General features: G+C 43.0%; 1 protein-coding gene across 6 annotated transcripts in view; it reads left to right on the plus strand.

Moving 5' to 3' along the window:
* Tenm4 (teneurin transmembrane protein 4) overlaps window positions 1–17,758 on the plus strand; it is a 411,966-nt gene that overhangs the window by 295,247 nt on the left and 98,961 nt on the right. For 3 of the 6 annotated variants that reach the window (XM_042690345.1, XM_042690322.1, XM_042690331.1), the window contains exons 13-14: window positions 7,701–7,727; window positions 14,561–14,707. In XM_042690345.1, the coding sequence (XP_042546279.1) occupies window positions 7,701–7,727; window positions 14,561–14,707 (174 nt within the window). The remainder of the gene's footprint in view (window positions 1–7,700; window positions 7,728–14,560; window positions 14,708–17,758) is intronic. The other 3 variants (XM_042690339.1, XM_042690307.1, XM_042690315.1) reach the window with 1 other exon arrangement.

A 17,758-nucleotide genomic window follows, 5' to 3' on the forward strand; every position in this document is an offset into this window, starting at 1 on the left:
CTGTGCTATATTATTTTATACTGCTAACCCTGTGAAGAAGTCTGGATTCTTTTTTCTTTTCTAAGGCTAAAGGTTCTGTAACTTTTTTAAAAAGGGAGGACAGGAATTTAAAGCTGGATTTTCTTCTCACCAGTTGTTAGCTTACAGTCTTTGCAGGACAAAGCCCATTAGCATCAAGTTTACATCTTTCCCAGAGGCTGTGTCTTGATATGTTGGTGGAACCTAGAGTTCCTCAGCTTTGCCCACCTCCACTCCTCACAGAGCCACTTCCCACTGGTGGTACCCTTCCTGTTTCTCCCAGTACATGTCATCTTCTCAGCTACTCAGTGGCTTCTCGATATCAAAGTCACCCTAGCCCTACATGGTTCTTAGTGAGAAGTGGCCTTGTCATCCTCTTTAAAATCTGCTGTGTCTTCCTTAATCTCTGCTTTCTCCTCTCCTTTAAACTTTGTTTTCTCTTCTCCTTCACTTTCCCTCTCTTCAGTTTGACTGAGGATGGACTGATCTTAGAGCCTTTCCATCTGGGGGAAGATGATTCATCCCAATTTAAAGAATAAGCAAACAGACAATCAGAGCCCAAGGACCTAGAATGCATTTGGTTGTCTTTTTGGCTCACATTCCAAAATTTTTAAAAGCTTATGCATGTCTGCCTTTGCACCCGTGTGTGTATGTGTGTGTGTGTGTGTGTGTGTGTGTGTGTGTGTGTGTGTGTGTGTGTGTGTGTGTGTGTTTTAGGTCCAGTCATGGGGCCTGAACTCTGGGCCTGGGCGCTGTCCCTCAGCTCTTCAGCTCAAGGCTAGTGCTCTACCACTTGAGCCACAGCGCCACTTCCGGCTTTTTTCTTTTTGCTTATGTGGTGCTGAGGAATCAAACCCAGGGCCTCAAGGCAAGCACTCTACCGCTGAGCCAGCTTCCCAGCCCCTGTGTGTTTGGTTACTAGCAGAACTCAGGAACTGGGTGCTGTCCCTGAGCTTTTTCACTCAAGGCTTGAACTCTAGCACTTGAGCCACAGTTTTACTTACCACTTTTTGCTGGTTAATTGGCTTCAAACCACAATCCTCAGATCTCAGCCTCTTGAGTAACTAGGCTTACAGGTATGACTGACTTTTATAAGAAAAAGTATCTCTTCTGAGTCCAATGATGAGGAACATAGGGGCTTTCTCCCTCAGGCCCCTCACAGATAACTCATGGCCAAGCCTATGGAGAAGCTGGGTAGCATCAAGTGACTTGTGGCTATACATCAGCCTGGCTATAAGAAGGTACCATTTATTCTGATGCCAAGCAGTCAAAGCATCCTCTCTCCCTCCCTGTTCACCCCATTGTCACTCCTGAAGAGCAAATCCCTCTTTGACATTGCCAATGTTATTCCCCCTCCAGATAAGAAATATATCAAGGTAAATGTGCACGAAATAAGGGGAAGGTTGACAGCCTTAAATAGCAGGGAAATGTCATAGGACATTGAAGAAGTAATGGACCAGTCATAGGGGCTCAGATGAAAGGACTTTGGCATGGAATTCTATTACCTCTCATTGTGTGGTGAGCATTTTCTTTGTCTAATTCTTGTCTAATTTTCCTGCATGGTAACCTTCTCTCTGTGGGTCTCTGCTGTGGCCAGCTGCATCTCTGTGAGAAACGCCACACTTCTGTAACCTTGTAGGATACTAGGAAGGGAGGCGCATATTAGAGAAATGACAGTGATACCCTTCTTTTTTGTTGAAACAGAATGGAGGTGAGAAATCTATTTCTAATCTTGGATGACAAGGAACATTTTCTTACCTTTCCAGAGAAATTCACTCCTTGTGAAGGTGATTTAGGGGGAAAAAGGCTGCTGCTATGAAGTTAGAAACTTAAAGCACTGGGTTTTCTCTTGTTATCCGATGTCATTACTATACAGTGGGTCATTATCGCATGGCTCATAATCTAGTTAGTTGCCTCACTGGAGAAGGGGCTTATTTGTGACACTGATTCAGAGACTTCATGTAATGAAAGTGAAAGAATAGAGGGTCTGTTTTTCTGTCCACTGTGCCTCTCTAAACAGGAAAGAATGACTTGATTACCTTATAGCAGAAATGAAGAATTTAAAGAAATAGGTAAGTGTGAGCACCAGTGACCAAGTCCCCAGTGTAAGAATTGTTTCTTCCCCAGTGACATTTCCAGAGCAAATTATTGTAGTTGGAATTAAATACTTTCTTTTGGAGGCTTTTCCCTCCCCTTTTATATTTCCATGGACGCTGCTTGATATTTTTCTCAAAAGAGATTGGTTTTCAAACTAAGCAGGAACTTGACAGTGGCACTCAATGTAATAATAGTGTGTTTTCTTTTTTTTTCAAATGTCAAGAATACTTGACATTGAATGCTGAGTGCTAGTGGTTCATGCCTGTCACCCTAGCTATTCAGGGGGTTGAGGTCTGAGGATCACAGTTCAGAACCAGCCCAGGCAGAAAAGTCAGTGAGACCCTTATCTCCAAATAACTAGCAAAAAGCGGGAAATAAAGGTATAGCCCAAGTGTTTGAGTGCTAGCCTTGAATGAAAAAAAGCCAAGCAAGTATGTAAGGCCCTAAATTTAAGACCCACTTGGCATCAAAAAGAAACAAACAAAGGATACTTGACATTGAAGCCTAATGCCTTATGTTAGGAGTCACCATCTCTTTGCATCATGAATAAAGAAAGGTCTTTGGTGACCACCCTATAAGAAGATCACAGGGATGGCAAATTGCAGAATAGGTGGCAGAGGAGGTTTTCAGGGTGACAGTTCTGTCCCTCTACTCCACTGCCCATAGAACAGCACACTCACCAACCTGAAACTCACTTACCTGATCCAAAAATAGCCCATGAAGGAAAAGGAGTCTTCATTTTTTGCTTCTTCAATACTCAGGTGTGGAATCCATTTCTCTTAGTCTAGAAATCCAGATAAGATGAATTGATTCAGATCTTTTTCAAGTAGATAGTCCAACACAGAGCCATCAGAGGCATGTTTTTTGGATGTCTCTTCCATTAATAGTGTAGGTCCCCTAAATCTGGGACTTGACCTCTGATTTCCCTGGCAAAAGTTAAGAATCATAGTTAAATTTAAGAAGGTGTTTAATTTTTTTCCGTATCTTTGAAAACACTACTAACATTTTGGATCAATTTTATGATGATTATTTTATTCACCTCATCTATAAAGCCTCGAAACATATGTGGAAAATGCCAGCTTCTGATTACATTTATAAAATTCCAACCTTGACCCCCCCCCTCCCCAAAGCTGTGATTGTTCAAGATGCCAGATATACAGAATTATTTACTTGACTGCAGGAGAGCTGTCTAATCATATAAATCCTGATTCTTAAACAAAAGCCTCCTCTGAGACTAAAGATCAAAATAATACTCTAATGATGCAATTGCTCGAGTGAGCAAAACCAGACTTCAGGATGAAGGAAAATCTTAGAGAAATCCACACAATATTCTGGAGTACTTTATTCACTTTTGCATGGTAGCTTTCAGGTTTCTCTTTCATAGTCAGACCTTCTTTTACCAAGAGCTAGCAAGTGGCTTATGAGGTTAGGAAGTGTCAGGACCTGGTTGATAACCCTATATTTATCTGTCTCATAAGCTTTCTCTCACAATACCTGAGATCTGACAGGATAACCTGATAGGGAAGAAAAGAGGGAGGAGGAGAGAGGGAGGGAAGAGAGAGAGAGAGAGAGAGAGAGAGAGAGAGAGAGAGAGAGAGAGAGAGAGAGAGAGAAGGGAGAGTGTAAAGATGCACCTTGAACTATCAGAGCAAAAGTTTGATTGTTAATGGCCCTGGGAGAGTTCAGTACATATGGCAGAGCTGGGAAACTAAAGGAAAGGGATTGGGCTTTGCAGGGAAGGGGAGTTCTCTTTGGGTGGGGGCCAGGCCATCGACCATATTTTCACCAGTCCTTTATCCCAAAAGAGGAAACCAAGAATGCATCCAGGATTTTAATCAAAAACATCTTGTTGGTGGTATTATTGTCCACTTGAAAAACAGTCATGTGATTATAACTACCAGAGGCATTACTTGCTAGAATGAGCCCAGTTTAGTCTGATCTAATGTGAACCAATGAGACAACTCTCATTGTTGACTTGAGGCTCCTAGACCATAAGCATGGAAGGACTTTTTGCCATGTTCCCTACAACTTTGACCCTGAGGCTTTTTAAGAGCAAAACTTAGAAGCCTCTGATGGTTCAGGCAAGTCAAGGATAGAAGTTTTTGTATTGGTGGTCATTGAAATGCCAGATACTTACGACCTCCCAACCCAACCTTATGCCAGAGTCTGAGTCTTTCATAAATGGCTGTGTGCAACCACCATTGTCACCTTCTCAGCTACTGACAGGAAAATGGGAAGAGCCTGAGAAACATTTGTAGAATGTCAGAGAAATAAGTGTGACCTGGGAGGAAAGATAGCCTGCCATCATCTTCATCCTAAAGTCATGAGGAGACAGATGCAAGGATTTTGTGAAGTCTCGAGCTACCATAATTGCAAACTCATAAGCTTTGAATTATCTTCTTGAAATGTTGGTACTTTTTAAATCTTGAGTTTTAAAACGATATGCTCAGAGCAGATTTGTCAAAATTTTTAAAGAAATAATATCCACCACAACTTGGACTTCTATATGTGTCTTTTGTAAGTAATAAATGACATTGGACTTCACAGACCCAGTTATCACTTCTATTTTCAATACCCAGAGATAAGGAAGCACAGTACTGTCCTTGTGGACTCGGTATTGACTGACTGGCTGTTATCAGCTTTTAGATTCACAGTTTGGCTTGAGGTCTCTTTGTCACAAAGGAATCCCTTTGGATTCGTGGAGTCAGAATTTGAAGTTTTCAGTATTTGCAATAACCTCCTCAAAACCCACCCAGTGGATTTAACCTGAATATGCCCAGTTGCAACCATTGGCTTCTGTTCCCACCTGCGGCCTGGAGGAATTAATGAATATTTTTTAAAGACATTGGAAATGTTCATTTCTAATAGAGATCTTTACTATGGCATGGTTCCGGAAGGTGACATAGAATTACAAGAGGAGATTTCTGAAGTCAGCCCTAGGTTTCTGGAGATTATACTGTAGAATGGACATAATCTTCAGTAAGAACCAGAGTCATGATACTGCTTTAAGTTTGGAGACAATGAAGAACATTGTTCAGAGAACTTCTCCATTGCTACTTAGTGGTATAGTCATTTGGATTCCCAATGGTGGCAGTCATCCAGCCTTACCGTCTCTGAGAAGGAAATCTCGGCTCACGCTATCTCTTCCGAACTAGATTCAGAGTTATAAGAAGTTATGTATTATAAAACTTTATGAGCTGGACACTGGTGTCTCACATATGTAATCCTAACTCTTGGGAGGCTGAAATCCGAGACAGAATTGCATGTCATTACCATAGCTCAGTGCAGTGGTGCACACCTACCATTCTGCCTTTGTTGAAGGCTGAAATTGGGAGGATCTCAGTTCTAAGCCAGCTCTGGGAAAAAGTCTGTAAAACTCAATATCAACTGAAGAAGCTAGGTATGGTCTAGTATACCTGTCATCACAACTACAGCAAGAAGCCTAAAATAGGCAGGTCACAGCCCAGGCATGCATCTGAGCAGGAAGCAAGACCCTATCTTAATAAATACTACACCAAAAAAAAAAAAAAAAAAAAGAATCATGGCTCCATGATAGAATGCCGGTTTAGCAAGCACAATGCCCTGAGTTCAAAACCTAGTACTTCCCTAAAACAAAGGTATATTTAGGACCTCCCAGAAATCTCTGTAGATCTGAAAGGTAAGGAAACCACCCTAATTAGAAGTTCCTATGTGTTCAATCTCTCTGATGGCAAAGCTCCATAACAGCCTGGGAGATGATATCTAAGAAATTTTAGTTCACTTTGCCAAATTAGATGAATGAGCTTGTCAGAGAATAGAGTGACAGATGAAGCAAGAATCAAAGACGTATCCTCCATAGCTAGAGATGTTTCTAGGCTTGTTTTCACGTGGGCAGTTTTCATGTTCCATTTTTCCATGTGGGCAGTCCCTATACTTGGCATTTCACAGCTTTGTTTATTCTCTCCTGCTTAATAAGCCATTCTCCTTCACAAATCCCTTCTTAGACCTTGCTGTTCCATGGACTCCACAGCATAAGAATGAGGGACGCATGAAGGCCCCATGATCTCCTCTTCCCAATTTTCCACTTGACTATGCAACAACCAGGAGTATATTTCATCTTGAACCAGAAGCCACATGGATACCTGAACTAAGAACATAGCCTCTCATCCACCTAGATCTTGCAGCAAATGCATTTTGACAAACACTGACCATATCTGTCTATGCAGAGGGTTGAAGAAGTAAAATTTATTTTTTTAATGTAGGGAGTAAGAATGTTCTTATTTCAGCACTGTTAGGTGCATTGTAAGGTTCACATCTGTGATCCTAGCTACTCGGGACGCTGATATCTGAGTATCACAGTTCAAAGTAAGCCCGGGTGAAAGAGTCCATGAGACTTATCTCCAATTCACTAGCAAGACGCCAGAAGCCAGTGGACGTGTAGCTCACATAGTAGAACACCAGCATTGAGTAAAGACACTAAGGGAGAGCAATGGAGTCCTGTATTCTAGGACTTGCAGCTAGATCCACCACATTGTAATTTAGGCCTGTCTTCTTGTTTTGATTTTTAAATTCATGTGTGAAATTGAGCTGAGGGTGGAACACAGGCTGGCTGAAGGCATTGGGTACTTTGGGTGAAGTCCATGTTTCTGGCCTTTGTGGGGAACACATGAGAAGGAGTCATAGGGAGAAAGAAAAAGAGAAGCTTTTTCAAAGGCTGTAACTAGATGGGGAGGTGAAATGTATTTGATGTATGCTGGAGACAGAGAGGCCAGCCCTGCTGTGAATACCCATCCTTACAAGTAGGCAAGATCTTATTTAGATTATCAAGAAATTCAGGTAACATAGCCCCTCATCAGAAAAACCAGCATATGCACCTTCTGAATTCATAAGCACTTAGGAAGTGTTCAGGCTTTTTATTCTTCTTCTTCGCAGTGACATCCATTGATCTGTACCTCACATTCTATGTAAGATGCACACAGTAAGGATGCATCTTACATGAACACCAAGCATTCTGCGTTCAGGTCTGTGTGGGCACATGCATACTTTCAAAGAGTGGCACTCAGACAAGCTAGTGGTATATTTGACCAGACTCTACCAACCTATCCGAGATGAGACCAATTTTGCATATTTCTAAATTCCAGCATCCCAGGAACATGTCTGCCCAAACAGCATGTTCTCAACTCAGCTGCTTCCCTTTGAGGGAGGTTGGCTGTGCCACTGGGTAGACAAAAAGTAAAGTTGTAAGTTTTCTAAAAATTTGAGCAAATCTGACAGAAGGAATGTGGCCACTGTTGCAGCTTCCCATTGTTCTTCCTCCTCTTTTCCTTATCCATGTGTCTTCTTGTTTCTTTGATCACATTTCCAAATGCCTGGATCCCAGAATGAGTTGATGTCCCTTGGCCCTTGTTAGAGAATGTGCCTGCTTCCCCTCCTTCTCTCCCATGTCATTTTGTCTTTGGTTTTATTTTTCCCCACTGTGACAGGGGCCTGTCCCAAATGTGGGGCACATCTCCCCCATGTCACCCTAGCACCTGGCATGGTTATGTGGCAGATAGTACTGTACTTTCTGGGTCCTACCTTAAATGTCCTGTCTTTTATCTCCCAAGCTCACTATCTGGATAGGGTAGTTAAAGGTATGGTCTTCCTTCCTCTATTTGCCTCTTGTCCTCTGTGTGTGTGTATGTGTGTGTGTGTGTGTGTGTGTGTGTGTGTGTGTGTGTGTGTGTGTGTTTGTGTGTGTGTGTGAATGTATATATAGAGAATACACATAAACACTCCACGAGCACAAGGATGATGTCATCCTCCATCTTTTGCACAGCATCCACTGCCTAGGAAGAGTGGGATGGCAGCCAAAAGATGGTCCTAGAGTGTCATTCTCCACCAGAGTCACTCAGATCTGTTTGTGGCATTACAATTGTGTTGTTGTCCTTCCATTCCACCCCCCCCACACACACACACCCTTCATCCTTTCCATCTCATCTCATATCACCATGCCCATCCCTTATAGCCCCTGGTATATCAGAATAAAAATGCTGGGAACCAAGACCTGTGTTCTGAGAGAGGAAGAGACCCAAGAGCAAGTTAAGAAATCTCAAGGCCTACATTGTATTACTGTTGTGTTCCTTCATCCAGCAGCTACATGTGGACCCCACCCTCCAGCCCCCTACCATGGGTACACTAGGGACAGTTGCCCAGCTCTGGAGACAAAGAGAAAACAGACTGGCCCCAGGGAAGTGGATGGTCTATTTGTTCATTACTTGTTTTTCTTTTCAGAGAAGGCCTGGTTTTGGTAAGTTGTATCTTTGGAGAGAATTCCCCAAAGACAAACTGATTCATCACATTTGAAACATTTGAATTGAACTTGCAATGTGAATTAAGTAATGCCTAGTTTTCCAAAAATGCCCTCATGGCTCTCAAACTAAGGCTCAGTATGATCAGATATGTGTACTTTTAAATGACTCAGAGCTCACTGGGGAGAAATAGCATGCCATATTCATCTTTCAATTGTCCAGCCTGGCATAATCCACCTGCCCTGTGGTTAGGAACATATATGCTAGGATGAAGCTGCCAGGTTTTGAACCCCAGCATCCACAGTTGACACACCAGCTGACTTTGGGCCAGTCATTTTACTTTCAGAGTCTCCATCTAGAAAAAGATCTAGAAAGCCAGTTGAGCTCACAGGGGCAGCCTGAGGATGACAACTCGTGATTAATATCAAGTGCTTAGTACATGATGCTCCATTAATTGGAGTTATGCTTTTTTATCATCCTATTCTTCTTCTCACCCTTAATTTGGAGAAAGACTTCATTAGCCAGATTAATTGCTGAAAATTGTAATGGAAAAGGCTAAATTGGTTTTTAATAAGAGATCACAACTGCTGTTTAAAAACTCATGGAAAAGGTTTTGGATACTGGTAACTAACGAAATGCTTTTAGCTGGTGATGACTTTATCAAATACAATGAAAGAGTTGCTAGAATGCATCAAGTAGGAGACAAGGAGAAAGACAAGGAAGGTTCCTTGAGTTTCACGGGCTGCCCTCAATAGAGAATAACGTCATTTGAGCAGGCAGAGGCAATACCTCTGAGCCTTTCTAAAAATAAGCATTTTATACATTATCATCCTCAGGATAGACTAAACTTCATAATAGAATTAATTGATGGAATTTTCTTAGTATGTAAAGTTTTTTAGTATGTAAAATTTTTCTTAGTATGTAAAGTTCTTTTACATCCATTAGTCCTGAGTCCTATGATTTTTTTAAGGAAGGAGATATAGCTATACCCTTTTAATTGAAGAAGAAAATTGAAATTCAAGACATTGAATGACTCCTCCTGAGTCATACTTGTAGAAAGTAGTTGAGCCAGGGCTTTGGATGTCTTGGCCCAGTGTATGTTTCCAACCTTCTACTTTCTATCATCCTAAGTCGCCAACCATGTCCTATGAGTTTGCATAATTTCTTTTTCCAAATCACATCTTCTAAACTGGCACTCTCCCTGGGAAGTAACCCACATTGTGTCTCTCAAACCACCTATTCTGATCTTCAATTCAGAAAATGTCATTACTAGACCTTTAGGATTAGGTCAGTGAATCAGAACTTGCTCTAAAAGATGTGTTTCTTAGCAAACATCTAGGTTTGAGCCATGCCCCTATCAAGCTGATGTTCTGGTATATCTGGAACTAATTCTGCAGGAGTTCAGTGACCTGTACTGTACAAACTCTGGAATTTGGCCGAGGAGAGTATATATTTTGCAGTTCAGAGCAAAGCCAACTTTTCTTCTCTCTTTCCATGTGCACTGGGAAACACTAAGTTAACAATAGTCGCTCAACCAACATACTACACTCATAGATGCCAAGCATTGTGGATATTACAGGACAGAAATGTCCCTACTCTCTGAGCCTGTAATAGTCTAGCCGAAAGGACACTAAAACAACTTCCGCAAAGTATGATGAGGGCTCTTGATTTGACAAAATTGAGGGACCACTTAGGAAGAAGACCCCCAAATTAGGCAGGAGCCTTATAGTTTGTAGAATTTTACCTGAGCTACAAGAGAGCTACTGAAGGGTTTTTAAGTAGGATAGCACAGCAGTGATTTGGAAGGATCCAGCTGGCCATTTTGGGAAAGAAGACTTGAGGGGGAACACTGGGGACATGAAGGCCAAGTAGTAGACTATTGCTGTCACCAAGGTAAGAAAATATGGTGACCTTTGTATGGGGAAGTGAGTGTAGAGGTGAAAATGTACATGAGGGGAAAAAGAAGGAATGGAGAGAGCAGACTTTTGATTTGGGGTAGGTATATTGCACAGGCCCCATAGTACAATACCTCCTAGGATCTGAAAGTCTCCTACTCACACCTGGTGACAGCCAGCTGCAAGAAAGCTTCTTCATAGGCTGGAATGAGACACTGGAGATGAAGTGGTCCCTTGTCATTTAAAGGGCATCCTTTCTTTTGAAAAGCTGAGCCCTTCTCTAACTATAAAATGATATTATTTGGGCTCCAGCAAATGCCTGGTGTGAGTCCTTCCAGAGGGGATTGTTAATGTCACTTGGGTTTTCTGAATTATTGATGAGTTTCAGGGTTTGTGGAATTAATGAGCTTCCGCCATGGGGAAGGATGGACATGTGGCTTTTAGAAAGCAAGTCACCTAGAGGAGGCTGGCTAATAGGAATGTGACAGAGAGGGAGCTTCATTCCATCCACAGGCACTCTGAGGTCCCTGGAAACCAATGAGACAGGGCAAGTCCTGAAGGTAGAACTTGGTCCATTTGAAGAAATTGACTGTGAATAAAGGCTCCCTGTGATTCCCTGTTAAGAGCTTCCTTTTTCTGAGGGAACCAGCCTCTGGAGATACCAGCCCACATTCTGTCAGCATCACAGAATGTGTGCAGTAGGTATCCAGAGAGCCTTACAGAGCAGGTATTCCAAAGGGCCTGTTATAGAACAGGGTATTACAGGGTTACAGGAGGAAGAATCCTGAGATCAACTTGGGAACTACTCCAATAATCAAATGAGCAGCTTTCTTTAGCAAGGGCGTTATCATTCAGTGTGTCAAGAATATGGGATGCCATGTTTTCCAAACTTGCTTAACTAGAGAAGCTTCCCTTTGAGGGCCTCTTAGGATGGCACTTCCCAAAGTTGACTATAAGAATTGTTGAAGAGAGCTGGGAAGGTGGCTCAGTGGTAGAGCGCTTGCCTTGCATGCCTGAGGCCCTGGGTTCGATTCCTCAGCACCACATAAGCAAAAGAAAAAAGCCGGAAATGTCTCTGTGGCTCAAGTGGTAGAGCGCTAGCCTTGAGCTGAAGAGCTGAGGGACAGCGCCCAGGCCCAGAATTCAGGCCCCACGACCAGACCCCAAAAAAAAAAAAGAATTGTTGAAGAGGATAAAACCCAGACAGCTGTGGTGATTCACACCTGTAATCCTATCTCTCACTTGGTAGCTGAGGCAGGAAGATGGTGAGTTTGAGGCTAGCTTGGGCTACATAGCAAGACTATGTCTCATAAAGCAAAAAAGGAAAACTTAAAAATAGAGACATAGACAGAGACAGAGAGACAAACAAAATCAAAACACTAAGACCCACTTTAAATCCTTCCTGGAACAAAGTAGGATATAGAAAAGCAGAACAGGGCTAAGAAGGTGGCTCAGTGGTAGAGTGCTTGCCTTGCATGCATTAAGCCCTGGGTTCAATACCTTAGCACCACATAAACAGAAAAAGCCAGAAGTGATGCTGTGGCTCAAGTGGTAGAGTGCTAGCCTTGAGCTGAAGAGCTGAGGAACAGTGCCCAGGCCCAGCGTTCAAGCCAGCAAAAAAAAGAAAGAAAGAAAGAAAGGAAAGAAAGAAAAGCAGAACATAGAATTTTTGAGTACCAGAGATATATATTCCCTTCTACCTACAAATGGACACAAGATCCAGCATCTAGTAGATGCTGAGTAAAGATGGTTGAATTTAAGAACAGGTTCATTCAGTCTTATTTATTTGACCTTTTCTTTAGTTGTGTTAGAAGGACCTAATCGATCATCTATATCTAGACACTCGCATTATAAACTAGGACACTGAGCCTAAGGGAAGCTTTTCCCAACTTACCAATCAGGCAGGAGGTACCAGAACCTTATTCTCCTGCTTTATCAATTGGTATAGTTCAACAAGTGACCACTATGTGCAGGCAATTAATGACTTAGGGCCAAAGTTTCTTTTCTGGACTTTGCATTCTAATGGAGGGAGTCAAACAATTTAACTAGTTGCATGAGCAATCACTTAAGTATATGCAGGATAATTGTTGTCAGAAGGACAGTATTCCAGGTAAATGCTGGGTCCACTAGTCCATGTTCCCAGATCTAGAAGAGCAGTGTTCCAGAGAAGCATGAACTGATGGGCCTGGCTGGACCTTGACTCTGCCTGTGAAACCGGTGCCTACCACACTGCAGGCCAACCCCATGCCAACCCTCAGGATCATGTCAATGGGTTGTTGCCTCTCTTCATTAAGGTTTACATTTACGAGACCCCTAGCTTCTGACCCAAACATTGTCACAATCTGGACTGGCAAATGGTTTTCTTTGTGTGGAAAACATAGTGACCAGCCTAACTGACTGGTTGCCATGTAGACCACCTCAAGTGGAAAGGAACTATTTTTTCCCCTTTCTCCATTGAGTAGCAGCCAACTAGCTAAAGACTTTAAAGCTCTAAACTTTTCGGTTGTTATTGATCAGCTGCACAGTGAGTGCCTACCTTGCCCCAGGTCTAATTCTAGAAACTTTCACATTTGTTGTCCTATTTAAGAATCATAATGCCAGGTGTGGTAGCTTATGCATGTACTCCTAACTACTTGGCATGTGGTGATGGAGAGAATTTCAGTTCAAGGCCACCCCAGGAAAGAAGTTTGTTAAGTGGTTTACACCTATCATCTCAGCTCCACAGGAAGCATAAATAGGAGGACCACCATCCAGACAGCCCACACATAAATTCAAGACCCTATTTAAAATATAACTGAAAGCAAAAAGGGCTGAGATTATGGCTCAGCTGGTAGAGTGTCAACCTTGAAAGTGCAAGACCCTGAGTTCAAAACCTAAAAAAAAAAAAAAAAGACTGCCATAACAACAACAACAAAAGAATTATGAGTCACCTTTCACCTCTATCATGGTAGAATATCCAGTTTTCAACCATAGTTGCACACATTTATTGCTCATAACACTGAAACACATTGAGCTTTCTAGCAGATAGAGTGTTTTTACACTCATACCTTTTCCTGAGTCCACTTGGGGAGAGAGCAGAAGGAAAGCATAAAAGGGACAGGCATAGTTTAGTAGTTCTTCAGAAAAGAGTGTTGGAAGTTTTGTTGAACACTTGAGTGAAATCCAAGTGACAAAATAGAAGTTCAAGCAAAGAGTGAAACCTAACATATTCTCAGACATAGATTTCTGGACCGGGTGGGGGTGGTGGGGGCTTGAAAAAGGTAGTTATCAGAAACCTGTAAACCTATTTGAACTATAAGAAAACCTCCCCACCTCATAGGGGAGAGCAGAATCAATGAGCCTAAATATCACCCAACCTGTCTTGGTTAAACCATCTGTACCATCCCAGATGGCCATACCTCTGACTGGGCCCCACCATGTTTTTTGTATTGCCCTCAGGATACTTCATAGTGAATTTTATAATACAGATTTGTGTCCTTGGACAGGCAGTCTGCTTCTCAAGAATAAGAGCTAGGTGCTACTCACCTCGATATCTCCAGTGATAGCTCCAAGAAGGTACTTCACAAGTGACAGGCAGGTGAATAGACTCACAGTGGAACAAAATGTGAGCCAAGTGGCAGTTCTACCCACATTTACACTCAGCATGAGTTTCTCTCTCTCTCTCATGACAGTCCTTGAGCTCCTCTGGGTACAAAGCCCTCTTCACAGTGTATTGTAGACATGATAGTAAGAAAAAGATCTAAACCCTCTTCCTCAAAGTGAAGACATTATTGAAAAACTGAAAAGCCTTTGGCCCAATATAACTGACCTAGTAACAAGAGGTGAGAAAAGCTGAGCCCTTTAGATCAATGTTCATAAGTGCTGAGGGACAGCAGAAGGAGAAGGAGGGGGAGAGAAAGAGAGACATTGGCTTTCGCTAGACAGCTTCCAGGGACAAGGATCAGGCAGAACTCCCTACAGGTTCAGTCAAACACTGAGTGAATATCAGCATTCCCATCACCTATGAAAGGGAGGATTGGAGATGAAGAAGGTATTCCTTTCAGACCTGTCCCTGCCACTTCTAACTGCAATCTCAGCAAGTCCCTTCCCCTCTCCGAGTCTTGGTTGTCTTCTCTGTGTAGTGATGATGCCTCATGATTCCTGCCTCCTTGGGCTGCTGTGGCATCCGTGTGCTGGTGGATGGGGAAGTGTCATGTTTGCTGCCAGGTAGAGAGTGAATGCACACAATGGCAGTTGGTGGAGGGCAGCCAGACCTTGACTCTTGTGTACTTTGTCTTGCAGAGGGTTGCCCTGGGCTGTGCAATGGTAATGGCAGATGTACCTTGGGCCTGAATGGCTGGCAATGTGTCTGCCAGCTGGGCTGGAGAGGAGCTGGCTGTGACACGTCCATGGAAACCGCATGTGGAGACAGCAAAGACAACGATGGAGGTAGGCCTCAGGCACCATGGGTCCTGGGCAGCTCTGGGGGAGGGGGCTGTGCAGGGAAGAAAGGAAAGGGAGGGTGAGTATTACTGAGTTAAAGGCCATCAGCATTAGCTGTCCAGTTAGGAGACAAAGGGACAAGCAGAAAAATATACATATGGCCGAAGGAGTGAGTGCGTGTCCCTTGTCATCCCATTTGGATTCATTAAAAATCACAAGTATAAATGGAACCAATTGGTATCTAGCAGCTGTTGCAGAGAGAAGAAATACTAAAGAAGAGTCTTCAAATAACTCTACTGTACAATGAGTTGACTGGATAGCAATGCGTTCTACCTCCCTGGAGGTAGAGAAGAGGCCATCTAACTCTGCATCCCAAGTTGCAGAGTTGCTTCCCCTGGGAAGGGAGGGTACGCTCCTGTGGTCAAAGCCTCTTTGATTCCCATGATAACCCTTCCTAAGCACACTAAGGGGTGGTTTACATCCATACCTCTGTCCTTATGGGTTTGTCTTAGTATTTGCTTTTGCTTTGTGTGTGTGTGTGTGTGTGTGTGTGTGTTTTCAAGTGCTAGGCAGTGAAAACCCAAGGATGGAGGGGTTAATCTTGTGGAACATTCATTATCTGAGAGTGAAGGGACGTGAAACCTAATTCCAGCTCTGACTTTGACTCATGTTTATGCTTAAGCAAGCTATTTACTGTCTCATCAGGACCTCTCTCTCAGCCTATTTATAAAATGAAGCAGTTAGACCTTGAAGACCATTCTACTCCTTGTAATCTTCATGGAATTACCACTCCTTTTTCTGATGCATGGAAAATACTTGATTTTTACCAATCTCACAGAGTTAGTAGTAAAATTAAATCATAGGGATAATTTTTTAAATCAAAACAGTTAACCCTTTCTTTCTAATGTTGACCAAACAGTTGCCCAGTCCTAGCATAGCACCTTTTGACTTATACCAATAAACTTCCCACATACTGTACATTGTAGGGAATCAACCCAAGCCAGAAATTCAGCCCCCCAACCTTTGGAAACTTCCTACCTAAAGTTCTTCTAAGTGCTCAACATTCCTTAAGAATTGAAACACCAAGTATGTAATATAGTGGTTGCTCCGGCTCACATGTCATGAGTTGGCTCTGGCAACCTAAATGACTATTTCAGACCAATGGTCTTTGTCTGGGCCACCCTGTACTCCTTCCACCTGCAGCCTGAATCTTAGGGGGCCAGGGCTGATATCCCCAACCATGGGCCCAGGGAAGTAATTGTCAACAAAGAGACTGGGTCAGGCTTGTTGGATAGACAGAGATGGTAAATACATGTTCTCTGTGAGATCTCACAGTGTTGGAATGTCCTTTAACCAATCTGAAACTTGGAGAAACGTTTATTAATTCTGTGTCACATAAATATCAAGAAATTCCATTATGGGACCAAGGCCAAGCCATCTGCCAGGTGCAGACATGAAGACACCCTGCCTCTGCCCTCCAGGAACTTAAATGAGGGAGAAAGATGCTAAGTTGAGTGCTAATGGACTGTGTTGAGTGCTGTTATAGGGTTATGTGTTGGTTGCTGTGGGAGTAGAAATGCATTCATCAGAAAGGTGATACTTGGCTAGAAAGGAGCTTTCTGGAATAGAAAGGGCTTTATGTTTAGAGAGATCATCATAGGGAAAGGCGGGGCAAAAGCCAAGCAGGGCACCAAGCAACCCCATCTTTGGGCAAGGTTAAAGGGATGTCAGCCTGCAATACCTCCATGCCTTCCTCAGCCTCCCCCTTCACTTGGCCAGTGTGGATGCAAATCCAATGATGGACCGTAGTAGCGTGCACGTCATAGAAAAGAGAGGAGCTCATCATAAAGTCATTCCCTCCTCAAAAGTCCAGAGCTTGGTCAAAGCTTTCAAACAGCTGTTGAACATCTGGGCAGCAAAAAGAATGTTGTTGGAACATATGGAAAGAGATCACACTCCCCTGCACTACACATGCAAGAGTGGGTGATAGAACAGACTGGTTCATTTCTCACCCCAAAATGCAGTACAAGTAGAAGTCCTGTTTGCCATGCTGTAGAGCTAGACACCATTCCCCCATCCACCCCACCCCCACCCCTTGCCCCAAGTACTGGAACTCGCCAGTGTTTATACACAGAGGCTCAAAACCTGTTGCTTGGTCCTTGGAAATGGGGCTAATTAGAGCTCAGGAGAATGAAGTCTTCTCTAACTGCTCAGAGACATGAGCCAGCAGGAAGCAGAAAATCAGAGCAAGCAAAAAAAAAATCCCCAATTATGAGGGCATATACTTCATACATTTTTAGATCATTTTTAGCAAAGCTACACAAAAGCATTGTGATATGAGTTTATTTACTCACTCAATGAATGACAACTGCGTGTCTTCACAAACATATGCTGCATGGTAGGGATTCAAAGATACATAAGATATACTCTTTGACCTTGGGAAGTTCATAATCTAGAAGGAAAGAGAAACAGGACAGGATTGCAATACAGTGGTCTTGCTGCTCTGCTAAAAGAGAATCCACTCATTCCACTGACACTATCAGCTGCCTGGGTAACCTCTTGGGAATAGTAATATGATCCTTGTCCCCTGCACATCCAGACCAGCCAAGACCAGCCATTAGTCATCACAACCATCTGGGGAAGACAGATTGTCAAGTCTTTGGTCTTGGATTTTCATCCATAAAATGGAGGAAATATTTCATTTTGGGGGCCTCCATCATTAGTGGTCTCCTCCAATGGAGGTGCAGAGGATGCCTACTTTGCATGGTGGCATAAATGAAATCACCAATAGTACCAGAAATGGACAGAGCTTTTTCTCACTGGCCTCTTTCTCACTCTGAGCCTTGCCTACCCAGAAGCAGGTTTTAGTGAAGGGAGAAGCAGGGAAAGTTTTTCAGGAGCACACACATAGGCCATACTTAGCATCGAGCTATTTTCAGTGCTGCCAAGCACACGTGTGTGGGGCTCCTGCTCCCAAGAAGGCACAATGGGGCTTTCTCAGGGTATGTGAGGACCAGCAAATGTGGTCCCTCAGGAATCCCACAGCCATTCAGAAGA

This window comes from Dipodomys spectabilis, unplaced genomic scaffold (assembly GCF_019054845.1).
Source record: "Dipodomys spectabilis isolate Male_0828 unplaced genomic scaffold, ASM1905484v1 ptg000003l, whole genome shotgun sequence".
Classification (NCBI taxonomy): Eukaryota; Metazoa; Chordata; class Mammalia; order Rodentia; family Heteromyidae; genus Dipodomys; species Dipodomys spectabilis.